General features: G+C 43.3%; 1 protein-coding gene across 1 annotated transcript in view; it reads right to left on the reverse strand.

Moving 5' to 3' along the window:
• Positions 1 to 17,087, reverse strand: part of DENND4C (DENN domain containing 4C) — a 223,831-nt gene that overhangs the window by 77,772 nt on the left and 128,972 nt on the right. Inside the window, 2 exon segments of the mRNA XM_077475224.1 lie at positions 8,548 to 8,692; positions 14,044 to 14,102. Of these exon segments, the coding sequence (XP_077331350.1) occupies positions 8,548 to 8,692; positions 14,044 to 14,102 (204 nt within the window).

Raw genomic sequence — 17,087 nt, forward strand, 5'->3', positions numbered from 1 at the left:
CTTTCCCCTTTTGTTTGTTTGGAAACAATGGTACACATTAGTTGCAGTCATGTGCACTGCTCTATAAACACAACTCCCAAAGGCCCTAGTCCATCTTCTGAGTGAGCAAGAGAGGGGGGGGGGGGGGGCTACGTTCCTACATACAGATGGAGAACAAATGTAGCCACCCTCTAATTGGAAGTTGGATCAAAGCATGAACAAAAATAAAAAAGATGATGATGTGGTGGAGCTTGTGTAGAGCAATAAAAAGGTACTTTTTTTTTCAGTTAAGAGAACATAATTGAAAATGTTTTTACAAACCAGTTTGGCATAATTTTAAGGAATATATTGAAATTTGCATATATGTACACACTAAAGCTAGAGTTCAGCTGATTATTTCTTTTTTGCTCTACAGCTTTGGTGACATACATACTTTTAAAAGTGGAAGTTTAGCCTTTTTTTGCTTTGGTTTACAGATGCTGCTTGCTTTTAATAAAGGATTCCCTTGTCGAGCAGGCAGCTGAATCCTGTAAAATGTCCTCTTCCTGTGGCTGAACTTCTTGAGCACACAGGGTTAACAGCTTGTGCTGAGTGGCTGTAAACAAAAAAAAAAAAAAAAAAAAAAAAAAAAAAAACCTCCCAACAAGGACCCACCTCCTTGTTCATTGAGAAAAGTTCTTTACTTTCTGTCTGTAACATGATCTGTTTAATACGAAACCTCTGGGAGAAAAAATATCACAGGATTCTCTTCCATATTCAGTTAGACCCCTTTCACAAAGAGGCTGTTTTCAGGCGTTTTAGCGCTAGAAATGGTGCCTGTAAACTGCCTCCCTTTCTCTGCAATGTGTGCTTTCACACTGGGGCGATGCGCTTGCAGGGTGTTATAAAAAGTCCTGCAAGCAGCATCTTTGGGGCAGATTGGGAGCATTATTAATAGCACTCCCAAAATGCCGCTGCCCATTGACATGAATGGGCAGCACTTTGAAAGTGTCGAAAAACTGGTCTTTTTTTTGAAAGCACCGCAAAAATGAGCGTTGCTTTAGTAATAATGGCATGGTGCTGCAGTGTCAAAGGGGTCTTTACAGGCAGCTCAGGCAGCCTAAAGCTATTAACCCCCTGCATGCCAGAAGTCGAGCCACAGGAGGAGGAGGATGGGTCACACCTGCAGTGCCCAGAATCTAGCTGCCTGCAGAAAATTGGGCATCCTTTATTAAAAAGTAAGCGGTGTGTGCGTAATATATATATATATATATATATATATATATATATATATATATATATATATATATAAAAAAAGGTATAATAATAATAATATCGGCTAGACTTCAGCTTACAAAAAGTGACCCTGTCACCAAAGATCAAATGTAAAATCTAGAAGTACAACAGTCTGCTTGGTCTGTCAGTACCTTCCTTTTACAGTGGAGAAAATTTGTATTTGAACCCCTGCAGATTTTGTAAATTTGTTCACTTACAAAGAAACGAAGGGTCTACAATGTTTATCATAGGTCTATTTTACGATAGACAAAATATCAACCAAAAAAAAAACACATGATACGAATGTTATAAAATCAGTTGCAGTTCAGTGTGTAATATAAGTATTTGATCCCCAAGCAAAACATGACTTAGTACTTTTAGCTTTGTTTTATAAAAAAAATGAAAACAACAAACATGTCATACTTACCTCCACTGTGCAGTTAGGTCCCTATCCTCCTCTTCTTGGGTCCCTCAGCAGCACTCCTGGCTCCTCCCCACATCAGGTGTCCACGTCAGAGAAGTGCTCTCCTTGGTGGACACCTGTGCGGGCCTGCTACCAAGTCCTGCATCTGTGTCTATTCACGGAATGTAGGACTCAACCCCGCCCTATGGCGCCGCGTCATTGGATTTGATTAACAGCAGTGGAAGCCAATGTCTGGGCTGCTATCAATCTATCAAATCAGGACACGAGACACCAGCTAGAACTGGTATGCTCGTTCCCAGCCAAACAATGACAGTGTTCAGATAAATAAAACGAGGGGTCTGGGGGGCTGCAGCACGACAGAAGTGTTTTCAACTTAATGAATAGAATACATTAAGGTGAAAAAACATGAGGGTTTATAACCCCTTTAAGGTCTGGAAACTGGCTAGACCACTCCACGACCTTAATGTGCTTCTACTGCAGCCACTCCTTCGTTCCCCTGGTGGTATGTTCTGGGTCACTGTAATGTTGGAAGACCCATCCACGACCCATCTTCAGTGTTCTGGCTGAGGGAAGAAGATTCTCATCCAAGATTTTAAAATACACAGCCCCGTCCATTTGCCCCTCAATGGAGCAAAGTCGGGCTGTATCTTTAGCAGAGAAACAGCCCCAAAGCATAATGTTTCCACCTCCATGCTTGACTGTAGGGATGGTGTTCTTGGGGTCATAGTCAGCATTTTTCTTCCTCCAAACACGAGTCGAGATCATGCCAAAGAGCTTTGGTTTCATCTGACGCTTCATCAGAACTTTCTTCCAATCCTTCTCTGAATCATTTAGATGTTCATTGCCAAACTTCAGATGGGCCTGTACATGTGCCTTCTTGAGGAGGGGGACCTTGTGGGCACTGCATGATTTCAATCCTTGGCGGCGAAATGTGTTTGTTTGGCGATTGTGCTCCCAAGTGCCTTGAGATCATTCACAAGCTCTTCCCATGTAGTTCTTGGCTATTATACCTCACTTTTCTCATGATCATCCTTACCCCATGAAGCAAAATCTCACATGGATCTCCATACTGTAGGCGATTGATGGTTATTTTGTATTTATTCCATTTGCGAATAATCGCTCCAACAGTTGTCTTCTTCTCACAAAACTTCTTGCTGATTGTCTTGTAGCCCATTCCAGATCTACAATCTTCCCCCTGACGTCTTTTGACTCTATGGTCTTGACCATGATGGTGAGGTTTGAATGAAAGAAAGTTTCTTTGAGCAGGTCTCTTTTGAACACATAAGTTATTGTTAGAAGCATCTTAACATTGACAGGACTAATCTGTGTACCATACAGTTGTGCTCATAAGTTTACATACCCTGGCAGAATTTATGATTTTTTTGGTTATTTTTCAGAGAATATGAATGATAACACAAAAACATCTTTCACTCAGGGTTAGTGCTTGGCTGAAGGCATTATCAACTTTTACACTTTTTTTTAAATCATAAGGGCAACAGAATGTACCCAAATGACCCTGATCAAAAGTTTACATACCCTGGTGATTTTGGCCTGATAACATGCACACAAGTTGACACAAAGGGGTTTGCATGGTTATTAAAGGTAACCATCCTCACCTGCGATCGGTTTGCTTGTAATTAGTGTGTGTGTATAAAAGGTCAATGAGTTTCTGGACTCCTGACAGACCCTTGCATCTCTCATCCAGTGCTGCACTGACATTTCTGGATTCTGAGTCATGGGGAAAGCAAAAGAATTGTCAAACGATCTGCGGGAAAAGGTAGTTAAACTGTATAAAACAGGAAAGGGATATAAAAAGGTATCCAAGGAATTGAGAATGCCAATCAACAGTGATCAAACTCTAATTAAGAAGTGGAAAATGAGGGGTTCTGTTGAAACCAAACCATGGTCAGGTAGACCAACTAATATTTCACCCACAACTGCCAGGAATATTGTTCGGGATGCAAAGAAAAACCTACAAATAACTAAGAAAGCCTTTACTATGCAAATGCCACAAAGTATCAGCTTACAATACGCCAAACAGCACAGAGACAAGCCTCAAACCTTCTGGTACAAAAAGTCATTTGGAGTGATGAGACCAAAATTTAGATTTTTGGCCACACCCATACACACAAGGGTCAACAAGGCCTATGATGAAAGGTAAACCATTCCTACTGTGAAACACGGAGGTGGATCGCTGTTTTGGGGATGTGTGAGCTACATAAAAGGCACAGGAAATTTGATCAAAATTGATGGCAAGATGAATGTAGCATGTTATTAACCACTTCAATACCAGGCACTTAAACACCTTCCTGCCCAGACCAATTTTGAGCTTTCAGCGCTGTCACACTTTGAATGACAATTGCGCGGTCATGCTACACTGTACCCAAACGAAATTGTTATTTTTTTCCCACAAATAGAGCTTTCTTTTGGTGGTATTTGATCACCTCTGCGGTTTTTATTTTTTGCTAAACAAATAAAAAAAATACCGAAAATTTTGAAAAAAAAAATGTTTTTTTTTGTTTCAGTTTCAAAACTTTGCAAATAAGTAAGTTTTCTCCTTCACTGATGGGCACTGATGGGGTTACACTGATGGGCAATGATAAGGTGGCACTGATGGGCACCGATGAGGTGGCACTGATGAGGTGGCATTGATGGACACCGATATGTGGCACTGATAGATGGCACTGATGGGTGGCACTGATGGGTGGCACAAATTGGCACTGATGGGTGGCACAAATTGGCACTGATAGCTGGCACAAATTGGCACTGATAGCTGGCACGGATTGGCATGGATGGGCATGGATAGGTGGCACAGGTGGGCATGGGTAGGCGGCACAGGTGGGCATGGGTAGGCGGCACAGGTGGGCATGGATGGCCACTGATAGGCGGCATTGTATTATAATATATTGTACTAATGGATGCCAATCAGTGTCAATCAATAATGCATGCCAATCAGTGATGCCCATTGTGGGCACTGATTGGCATCCATTGTGGCACTGACTGGAATCCCTGGTGGTCTAGGGTGGCATACCTTGTCCTGGGCATCCCTGGTGGTCTGGTGGCGTCCCTGGTGGTCCAGTGTGGGCATCCTCAGGGGGGCTGTGCTGATAATCGATCAGCACAGACCCCCCCTGACAGACGCGAGTGAGGAAAAGCCGATCACCGGCTTTTCCTATTTACACTGTGATCAGCCGTGATTGGACACGGCTGATCACGTGGTAAAGAGTCTTCGTCGGAGACTCTTTACCGAGATCGTAGTTGCAGGGTGTCAGACTGACACCCCGCAACAACGATCGCCGTGATGCGCGCCCCCGGGGGCGTGCAGCGGCTCATAATCCTGATCACGTCATATGACGTCCGGTCAGGATTATGCAACCACTTTGCCACCGTCTATTTGTTATAGGGTGGGCGGCAAGTGGTTAAAAAATACCTGAGGAACATTTGCATGCATCAGCCAGGAAGCTGCGCATGGAACATGCTTGGACATTCCAACATGATAATGATCCAAAAAACAAGGCCAAGCTGACCTGTCATTGGCTACAGCAGAATAAAGGGAAGGTTCTGGGGTATCTCAGTCTCCTGACCTTAATATCATTGAGCCACTCCGGGGATATCTCTAACGTGCAGCTCATGCAAGACAGCCCAAGAATTTACAGGAACTGGAGGCTTTTTGCCAAGAGAAGTGGGCAGCTTTACCATCTGAGAAGATAAAGAGCCTCATCCACAAATACCACAAAAGACTTCAAGCTGTCATTGATGTTAAAGGGGGCAATACACGGTATTAAGAACAGGGTTATGTAAACTTTTGATCAGGGTCATTTGGGTATTTTCTGTTCTGATTAGGATTTAAAAAGAGTAAACACAGTTAATAGATAATAAAAGGGTTCAGCCAAAAGAGACGTTTTTGAGTTAACATTCATATTCTCTGAAAAATGGCCAAGAAATTCTGCCAGGGTATGTAAACTTATGAGCAAAACTGTACAAACACACACTATAGCCAGCCTGTGGGAGTCAGAATTATTGTTGGTTGGTAGGGGATCAAATACTTATTTTACTCACCGCCTTTGGGAGCGCCAACCCATTAATACATATTGGGACTCTGTATTGAACTTTATCTACAGGATCACTAAAATACGGATTCCAAGACATCACCTTATGTGCCTGTTCGGCTGTAAACCACCCTTATCCACACCACCAGCAAAGAGTCCACTCAACATCTCCCACTGGACTCATATTTGCCTCCTGGTTGCCCGCAGAAATATCATGTCACATTGGATCAAGTCAACACCGCCAAATTTACCAGCTGTGAAAAAAAACCTCTCTTATCGTTCTTCTACCTGGAGAGATTGGACACCATTGTGTTGAACGTTCACTCTACCTCATGATTCTTCACGAGATGGCGTAAATTTATGGAACACACATTCACCCAAAAGGATCTACAAGAACTCATGCAGCCATTTCGCTATATGGACTGGTATCTTAAAAGGGACCTTACAAATTCCCTAGGCAACCTCAAACTATCCAACCTCTGCTTTTTTCCGCCCTGGACCACAAACACAAACCCCTGAAGCTCTTTGACAGTCATGACTCTTTCTTATTTACATCTGTCAATCCCACCTACCGCCACTGTTGTAGCTAGTCCAAGATTTGAAGTTACCATGATATGGAAAAGCGTACAAAGTTAAAATATGAGTTCAGCAATGGGGGTATACCCTAAGTGCAAAATATGCAACATACAAGTATATACATGACATCACATGGCAAACAATTAGATGGTCTCCCCGGCTGGCCAGTTAGTGGGAGGAGCCCCGTTTCTCACCTGTGGCGGCTTTCCATTGGTGAGCACATATTCAGGGTCATTCACACTATACATCCCCCAGGATGCAGACTGGTCAGTTCATGACCAGCACACATCCTGTTTCAGTGCGGGCGGACATTGATTTCCTCCACATAAGTACATCTGCACAGCCTTTCCATGTTTTTTTGCAAACGGCTATGGCATTTAGGCATATAATACCCCAATTACTTTTATCATCAGGTTCCAATTTACTTGGAGGTACCTTCCACACAAGATTTATATCTATCCAAATTTTCAATCGTGGTCTCTTTAGCTTCTCTCCACTATTCAGGTATTGTTCTCCACTTTGTTCATTCGTTTTTTCAGCACATCTATATACATTTTTCACGTTCTCCTTTTTCTTAATTTAATTTGTTTTGATGTTCATCGATTTTTTGTTTACATAGTTTTTGCACATTTTAGTATCACTGATCCCCGTTTCTTCACTAGCACACACACCTTTTCACTGTGTCATTTTTTCATTCACTCACATTCTCTCTACATCACATCCACTCTTCACCTCACTATCCTTAGCACATTTAGTTTCAATTCCACTTTCCACTCTCCCCCTCCCCTCCCCCCCCCTTTCCCTTCACACCTTTTTCACTGCTCCCCTACTCTCCCATTTTCACCCCCTTCACGTTTTCATTCATTCAGCTTCCCCCCCCTTTTTATTTTCTCTCTCTTACCACACTTCCTTGGTCCCTCCCTGTTATATAATACTTACCTACGCTTTTGAAGCCCGTTGATGTACTTTGGTGGAGGTGTCCAGCTGTAATACTTATTATAAACTATTTATAATCCAAGAGCAACACTTGTATCTATTTCAGTTATTATACCCTGTACTTATGCTCTGGAAATTCTGCCGCAGGCGCTTGGCCTTCTCTGCTAATTTTCTGCCTGGCCCTGGCAGTAACAAATGTGGTGACCCCTTGTAAGCCGCACCAGATGGGATTTTGTTCTCTGCTGGGGGGTGCCCTGTTCTTCTGGCCCGCCGCCTTTGCCTTATAACTTTCATGTAATCCTTTGGCTGGGAGATCCCTTCTTGCATACTCGTAGGTAAATGTTTTTAGATGATCAATTACAGCTGTTTGTGCATTTTTTTCCATTTTAGATGCTCAGTGTATTTTTCTTGCAGCAAACTCAGCCTCTGAAGAAGACCCCACCTCTAATGGGTCGAAACATGTCAGGGGATTTGTCTTTCTAGACATGCTTGCCATGTAATGTCATGTATATACTTGTATGTTGCATATTTTGCACTTAGGGTATACCCCCATTGCTGAACTCCTATTTTAACTTTGTACGCTAAATACATTTTATTAATACAATAATCTTTCTTTGAATTTTTGCTTACACTATTTGCTGCCTGAAAACCCCACCCTTTGGGGGAACCTTTTCATATCATATTATCTGGAGTGAGCAACTACTATACCTTTCTATATGTATCTTTCCTTTGCTATATTTGAAGTTAACAATTTGATATTCCAAACGTTGCTTCCACTCCTGAAGGTACTAAGGTTTCACCGTTGTTTGATTCTTTAAACACCATGTTGTATTAATGTTGTAATGTTGACATTTTTTCCCTACCATCCTTCCCCCTTCATCCACCCCCCCCCCCCCCCCCCCCCAATATACCCCTTTACCAATTGTTTACTTTTGTTTTTTTACACGACTGTATATGCCTTGAAATTCATTTGCTACTTGCCAATGTAATGTACAGAACCCAACATTAAAAAATAAAAAACTTATTTTACTCACTAAACTGCAACTGAATTTATGACACTTGTATCGTGTTTTTTCAGTTGATATTCTGTCTCAATCATTTAAAATACACCTATGATAACAATTATAGACCCTTCTTTCTTTGTAAGTGGGCAAACCTACAAAATCTTCAGGGGATCAAATAATTATTTTCCCCACTGTACAATAAATTGCATTTTTCTTTCACCTTTGATACTTCCTGGAGTGACAAATACTCTCTGAAGAGACAGACAGCAGCTGTGACTGTATAAAACAGAAGTATGCAGCATTTTACAAGTTCGTGTTTACTTACGGCCACAACGGCTTCAGCCACACCAGTCAGGACTGCTGGTCGGAGTGAATGGAGGAGGATTTTGCTCTCCAAGAGTACAAAATGCAGCAAGGTGGCACAGTTATCTGGGCCGAGACTTGTCACCAATGTACTAAAATTTGCTCCACTGCAAGAAGCAAAAACAGATTAATTAAAAACGAAACACAAACCATGTAACAAAAACATCCAACAACCAAAGTGAATCTTGCATCCATTACTTCATAAAGACCTTTAGACCAATGGCACAGTCCTAAAACTGTCAGGGTTGATAGAAAGTTTGTAGAGAAAAAATATAGTTCTGTTTTCCTATATCAAACCATAACATAACTACTGCTGTCAGAAAAAGTATCAGCTAGCTAGTCTATGCCCGGGGTGTGGCGCATAACATAGCAGGGGTGGAAGTAGTTTAATTTTCAGCAAGTTTATTTTCGTGGTTAGGGTCAAAGGATGATTGATCCAGGTTAAGTTTTGAAAACTTGGAGATGGGGGAAAAAAAAATATTAAGTTTACAAAAATCCTGCACTCTAAGACCCCTTTAACACCACACCTTGCGTCGGCGGTAAAACGCCGCTATTTTTAGCGGCGTTTTACCGCCGGATTTGTGGCGCATTTTGGCCGCTAGCGGGGTGCTTTTACCCCCCGCTAGCGGCCGCGAAAGGGTTAAAACCGCCGGCAATACGCCGCAATAGCGGCGTTTTGCCGGCGGCATTACAGCGCTGCCCCATTGATTTCAATGGGCAGCAGCGGTGGAGGAGCGGTAAACACACCGCTCCTTCACCGCTCCAAAGAAGCTGCTGGCAGGACTTTTTTCTGACGTCCTGCCAGCGCACCGCTGTAGTGTGAAAGCCCTCGGGGCTTTCACACTACACACAATGGTGCAGCTTCTTTAGGGCGTTTTGCAGGCGCTATTTCTAACGCTATAGCGCCTGCAAAACGCCCTGGTGTGAAAGGGGTCTAAGTATACACTCCTAAGTGTGTGATCTTTTCTGCCCAGCATAATGAGAACAGTGGGTCCGCTACTAGTGTGGCAGCAGGATCCACTGGGAGGGTCAGGGATTTGTCCCAATTACCTTCAACCCGGTAACAGTGGCAAAAATGTGATGGCAAGTCCAATGCCGCCCGGAGGGCCCAGGGTCCCAAAAGAAAAGAATGAAATCTTCGCATAAAGGGCCAACTTTTCCTCCAGGAATTCATCATGCACCCCTTGAACCGCATCAGAGTACAGGATGGCTGAGGCAATGAGCTCCACTATAAGGGAAAACAGGGCTGGGAAGAGATGCCCCGTTCAATAAGGAAGGTAGCAGAGTCCCACCAAGTTTAATTTAGGCCATCGGAAGGCAGGACCGAAAAAACTAAAACTGTTAGTACCGTATTTTTCGGACTATAAGGCGCACCGGATTATAAGGCGCACTAGCAACGACCGGCTGATAAAATAGATATTTCCATATATAAGGCGCATCGGACTATAAGGCGCACCGGATTATAAGGCGCACTAGCAACGACCGGCTGATAAAATGGATATTTCCATATATATAAAGCGCATCGGACTATAAGGCGCACGGTCGATTTTGGGAGAAAATTTAGGCTTTTACGTGCGCCTTATAGTCCGAAGGTTTACGTCAAGATGACAGATACTGTTAACAAAGAACTCCAGCGATGTCAACAGGTCATATATAAGGCGCACCGGACTATAAGGCGCACGGTCGTTTTTGGGAGAAAATTTAGGCTTTTACGTGCGCCTTATAGTCCGAAAAATACGGTACCTCTTTCTCTGAGGGAAGCTGCAAATGGGTAAATACTCTTCGAATGTTAAACGTCTGTCGACTTAGATGGCATAAAGCAAGTTTGATCAATGTTGTCCAAAAACAGGAGAATTTTCATCAATATGGTAGCAAGGATTTTGGTGAGAATTTTTAGACCATAATTCAAAAAGTACTATTGGGCGATATGCAGAAAATTGTGTGACGCCTTTTCCAGGCTTTGGAATCAAAACTATGTGGGTTTTAACATAAGAAAATGATTCCGGATGGCTGAAAGGTTGGCACCATGAGACCCAGAACCTGCAGAGATCACCTTCAGGGGATGCAGCAACGAGACTGTAGACTGAAGTTTCTGAGCTTGTGAAGCAGGAATAACACCTAGGCATGCACGTATCAAGTCAAGAATTAGCCCCACATATTCAAGATGCCTGGATAGGGTAGGAGCCGACTTCTTAAGTCTCAACACAGAGCTGAACTGCTGCAAAGTGCACATGGTGATTGCCACTGTCTCCATCAGAACACAGTGAGACGTAACGGCAAAGGGCATCCAGATAGTCTATCTTGGCAATTCTCTGCTGTGTCAGCAACGTCTCAGCAATGGTAAACACCCGGGAAGTAGAGGTAAGATCAAAGAGGGGCATCACAAACTGATAAAGCACATCCCTCACCACAAAGAGCAGAAGCGCTTGCGTCCAGCACAGATGTGGCTCATGTAAGTATGCATCCTTAATGTCTATGGAGACCAGGAAATCCCCCTTATAAAAGGGAGGTCATTCCAGAATGGATGAATTCCATCTTAACATTTGAACCTCCACAAAGCAATTCAGGGCCTTGGTGTGTAATGAATGTGATTAAGGCCATCATGAAATGTCTATCCCAAATGTCTATTTCAATACATGCTTTATATACCCAACATATATATATTAGCTTTTACGCTTAATAAACCTTAAAAAGACATATTCCGATATTTGCAAAGCTTAGCTTATCCCTCCCTTGCTGCTGTGGAACTGTAGAGTTAACAGAAGGACAGTTAACAGAAAAATCACACCTCTTCTAAGAATACACTCAAATTTGACACCATTTCAGAAGGAAGAATGCCGCTGCAAGAACAAAGCTACTTCCTCAAATGAGCACCCAATTAAAACAAATGTTTTAGCACTATATGTATTTTTATATTCGTGGTTTGTATGGCCAGCCTTGTTGACATGTCTTAATCTTTAATGGAGTTGTATAAAAGTCTTGAGAAGCGGAAATATTAAACAAAGTATTTTACTCTGAACTGGTGTCAGCGTATTACTTCAGAGCGCACATGCTTTATTTTCAATCTGATCAGGGGTAGATATAATAATATTGTACTTCTGTTCTGATCCAAAACAGATGTCCACTAATGGACAGACCCCCCCTCCCCCTTCCGGACCGCAAACAGGTTGGCGTAAAACCTCCAGAACCTCTTCGTGCTGAGGACTTAAGTATCACGCTTCTAGGAAGCGGGTCCTACCCATCTCTCCCCAGTCTCATCCAAAAACATCTAATCTGGACTATAGTATGAAACCCTTTAGCAGGGATATGCAATTAGCGGACCTCCATCTGTTGCAAAACTACAAGTCCCATCATGCCTCTGGGTGTCATGCTTGTGGCTGTCAGAGTCTTGCTATGCATCATGGGAATTGTAGTTCTGCAACAACTGGAGGTCTGCTAATTGCATATCCCGGCCCTATAGTGTAGGGCAACAAAATCAATCTGGCAACCCATTCATCAGAAGATCCATTCTTTTAGGGATGCGCAAAGATGACCCCTCCACCCTGGTGTAATAAAGGGGACAAGCCTTGACTCTTTGGAGGGCCTGTCGCCAGCTTAGAGGGTGAGAGCAGCCCTACTTGACCTGGATCCGCAACTGAGGTACTTGGGAAAAGAAGGAGGAAGGATATGCTATGGCAGGTTCCTCGTACACTCATACCATGCGCGCGCACATAGTATGCTGGCCATTAAAGGGGGTTGCAGAGTACACCCCATCTGTAATAGTACTGGCAACAGGGAAACCAAACTTAGCAGGAGACCTGCACCATGCACCCCCACAGCTGCAGTGCACACCTGACCTCCCACCTAGGCATAGGGGTTGCTGCAGCCTATGTAATGGTCACCAGGCCCCACACAGGCGTTCCGGGACCAAGGGAGAAAAGGGAGGGAGTTGCAACAGCATGGCCCTGATCAGTACCAATGGGGGAGAGTAGCAATAGTACAAAGGGGTGTCCCAGGAGAGACCGAAAAGCCCTAAAACCACCCTGGGGGTGACGCGCCGTGAACCTGAGATCCTCCCAACCTGCAGAAGGGGAGAGGAAAAACAGGAGTGGGAGGGAGGGCATGGACATTGCCCTGAGGGTGAAGAGGATCCTGCAGAACTGACCATCCCAGGGAGCACCTATGGACCACTACCACACCTGAGGTATAAGGGCGAGGCGGGAGGCAACTACTTACCAGTCCAGCAGTGGTAGCTGGTAACATGCCCAAGACAGACTTGTCTCCCTACTAGGTGAAGGGGGGCTGTTGGCCAAAGAAACACTGACATGGATGTCAGGTGCTCCGTCGTGTGTGTCCCAAGAGAGGTTTAACTCATCAGTCGCTCTAGTGCAGGATGGTGCTGTCGCAGCCGACCCAGAGCGTAGCAAAAGGTCTGCGTGTGCTCTCTGGCCAGGTAGGGAGGACTAGAGGACTTAGATTGTCCAGCCTCTGGGCTGGCCCAGCTGTTGATCGAGGAACTCAACAGGAAAAAATTCCAGGATAGAAAAAGAAAAAAAAAGGGGGGGTAAAGGGAAAAAGAAAAAAAGCTACAGAACCTCAGGTCCCAGTGGAAAGCTAACCCTTAACTCCTAACACTAGGCAGAAAAAAGGAGTTGCCTATAGCAAAGAGGAGGGTGTTTACCAACAGCCCATAGGCGGTACTGTGTTGTTTCTGCCTAGTCTCCTACTCCTGAAAGTGGTGATAAAACCATATGGTCAGGAAAATTGAAGGATTGTATCAATGAACAAAAGAAATGTATTTTTGACAATTCAATATTATCCTACTTGAAAAATCTCCTTTCACATTGTGAGTTCTGCCCATCTGCTGGCATCTCTCTTCACAACTTCCTAAACTCCCTGCATGCTTTGCAGTATATCCTCTGCTGTTTACTTTCAATTTCTAAGGACTATGTATCCCATGGTGCCTTGCTAGCTGCAAGCAGCGATTCCTGTACTGACTCTGCCAACTGAAACACCTCCCCCCTGTGGACTCTGAATTCTGTGACAAAGCAGTGCCTATCAACAGTGCATAGTGAATATATGTCAGAGTTCCAGGCAGTAAATATGTTGGATTCTTCACAAACAAAGTTTACAAACTTCAAGATCATTCAGATTATTATGAGTAGACTAGAAATAATTGAAATGCAATGTGGACGTGTAGAAATGATTTAACATTTTGACCCTAGATACACTTTAAATGTTATGGGTTTATGTTTTGGGGCAATTTTAAAATGAGAAGCGAAGAAGATTTTTCATTAAGATAATTCATGGTTTTTAATAGCCATAGTTATGGTAGCTTATCTGAAACAAATTACTTGTATTTCAACAAATGCGTTTCTAATTTAGGTTATAAAACTAGCTTCTGAACGTATTTAAATAAAGTGTTTAAGATGACAAATGCAAAAATACAAATTTGTTTTTCATTAAAATAAAAGGCTACCTGAGTGGCAATGGAGTTGACACAGGCTGGGAGAGAACCAATGCATCATGTGCCGAAAGCTGCAAAAGGACAAAAGGCAAATCATTATTTTACACAATCCATACCTAAAAAAAAACAACATCACTGTACTGCTGATATTACTACAAACTGTCTAGTTAGAATATTTTACTATATAGAAAAGTGTAGTTGCAACTTTCAATTAAAAAAGGTTAACTGCAAAAGAAGAAGAGTTGGCAGAAAAACATAAAACAAGGTCTACATAGGATGACCACCCTGCGTACATGTGCTATGCAGGTTATATTTTTGTTCAGAAACAAATGTTATAAATGTTCGGTCAATAAGTTATCACTTGGACATTTTTAAACTTTTTGCTTAAAGGAAAACAGTCACAAACCTGGACTGCATATACTGGTCATATGATGAAAAAATGCAAAACCTACAAGTGGCCTTCAGGGAAAACCATGCGTCTATACAGCCAGTAGATCAAAAAATCTAGGTTGCTCAACTTGTACACCAATCTCAACAATTTTAATAATGGTCAAGCTAGGTGCCACCCTCTCCCCCTACCGAGCTTGCTTTAATCAGGGTAGGTGGCCTCAGAGTCATCAACATAGGTAGTAGGAAAGGAAAAAAGGCTAGACTAAGGCCTCATGCACACAGATGTTCATTAGCGCCAAAGTTCTCAGACATAAAATCCCCAGCACTTTCCCTCATCCAGGCAGCCATAAATGGCATGTTCAGCCTGCCATATAAGTAAATGGAGGTAGTCGTGTGCACTCGCATTTGTCCTATGCATGCACTTACAGCGGTTTTACCTGAATGCAAGGTGGGTTCAAGAAATACAGTACTGTGCAAAAGTTTAAGGCAGATATGAAGAAATGCTGTAAAGTAATGCCTTCTAAAAATATGTATTCTTTTTATTTTTATCAATTTACAAAATGCAAAGTGAGCGAACAGAAAAATAATCTAAATCAAATCAATTTTGGATGCGACTACCCTTCGACTTCAAACCAGCATCACTTGCACAAAGTCATGGATTTTGTTGGATTAAAGTCAGGTGTATGATTAACCAATTATACCAAGCAGATGATAATAATCATAAATTCTATATGCAGGTTGAAACACACATCAGCCTCCAATTCCAGAGGATGCCTTTTACGTAGTCAGAGCTGGTTCTGCGATATCATCACGCCAGGGCTAGTTGGATGGTACCACAGCCAAAGATTTTATAGTTTTCTGCCAAACGATTGCTATTGTTGGAACTCAAGTAAGTGCAACAATCTAGTGAATAAATTGGATATTTTAGTTGAACTATGAGATTTCTCCACCTTTTGTATGTACGTGTGTCTGGAGCGTGATTAAAAAGTGCTGGCTGAGGTCAGAGTATGTGCTTGAGACATTGCTGTTAATGCTGTCCGCTGGGGTCACCGATTTGAGTGGAGATCCGAGGTTGAGGGCATCAACTCTTCTAAGCTACACTAGCACGTGTGATTTGAGATCATTGTGGTCTAGTAAGAGGCCTTATTATCTTACGAGCACTTTAATAGATATTCCATATTAGAACAAAGAGCACTCTGCATTGAACATGGATGGACTTTTTAAAGATTTTGGACGTTCTTTTATGAATGATTAACCACTTGGGATCCGCGCTATTGCAAAATGACGGCAATAGCGCGGACCCACATTTTCGGGACTACGTCTATTGACGTAGTCCCGGTTACGAGCGGCCTGCGCGCCCCCTGAGGGGCGCGCGCAGCGCGCTCTGTGATCGGCGAGTCCGTGAGACTCGCCTGATCACCGATCCGTGTAAGGGGTCGATCCCGACCCCTTATCACGTGATCAGCTGTCAGCCAATGACAGCTGATCATGTGATAAAACGGAGCCGGTAATCGGCTAGTATTCCTCCTCGCGCTGACAGCGCGAGGAGAAAAAAAAAAAGCCGATCGCCGGCGGCCGTGTTCGGGACATCAGTCCCGATCACGGCCAGCAATTTAAACGGACACCTGCCCCCTGCCATTGCCCACCTGCCACCCACAGTGCCATCCTGAAATAAAGTAAGTGCCCCCCTGTCAGTGCCACCCAGCAGTGCCCATAGTGCCCACAGTGCCACCCAGCAGTGCCACCCACAGTGCCACCCACAGTGCCACCCAAAATCTTGCCTCAGGTGCTGCACCCCAGTGCCGCCCATCAGTGCCCAGCAGTGCCGCCCATCAGTGCCACCTATCAGAGCCACCTATCAGTGCCACCTATCAGAGCCACCTATCAGTGCCCATCAGTCCCATCTATCTGTGGTACCTATCAGTGCCCATCCGTGCCACCCATCCGTGCCACTTATCCGTGCCACCCATCCGTGCCATCTTATCTGTGCCCATCTTTGCCCATCAGTGCCGCCTTATCTGTGCCCATCTGTGCCGCCTTATCTGTGCCTATTAGTGCCGCCTTAACTATGCCTATCAGTGCCCACCAGTGCAGCCTATCAGTGCCCACCAATGCAGCCCATCAGTGCCCACCAATGCAGCCCATCAGTGCCCACCAATGCAGCCCATCAGTGCCGCCTAATCAGCGCACTTCAATGAAGGAGAAAAATGACCCGTTTGCAAAATTTTATAACAAACTATTAAAACATGATTTTTTTTTTTTTTTTTTTTTTGCATCTTTTTTTGTTTGTTTAGCAAAAAATAAAACTCCGAGCTGTAACTAAATACCACCAAAAGAAAGCTCTATTTGTGGGAAAAAAATGATAAAAAATTCATTTGGGTACAGTGTTGTATGACCGCGTAATTGTCACTCAAAGTGCATCAGCGCTGAAAGCTGAAAATTGGTCTGGGACTGAGGGGGGTTTAAGTGCCCAGTAAGCAAGTGGTTAATGAATTGTTTTCATAATTTATTGTTTACACGTTGATTCCATTTTTTTTTATCTTTTATTGGGTTCTTTTGACTTATTTACACATTTTTGATTAATTCATTCTTTATGGAATAAGGTTTTCTTTCGCATGCACATTTGTTCACTCTACGAATCGACTGCTATTTAAGCAGACAGCACA

This window comes from Lithobates pipiens, unplaced genomic scaffold, assembly GCF_037356315.1.
Source record: "Lithobates pipiens isolate NorthernLeopardFrog02 unplaced genomic scaffold, aLitPip1_a1.2 Scaffold_13, whole genome shotgun sequence".
NCBI lineage: Eukaryota > Metazoa > Chordata > Amphibia > Anura > Ranidae > Lithobates > Lithobates pipiens.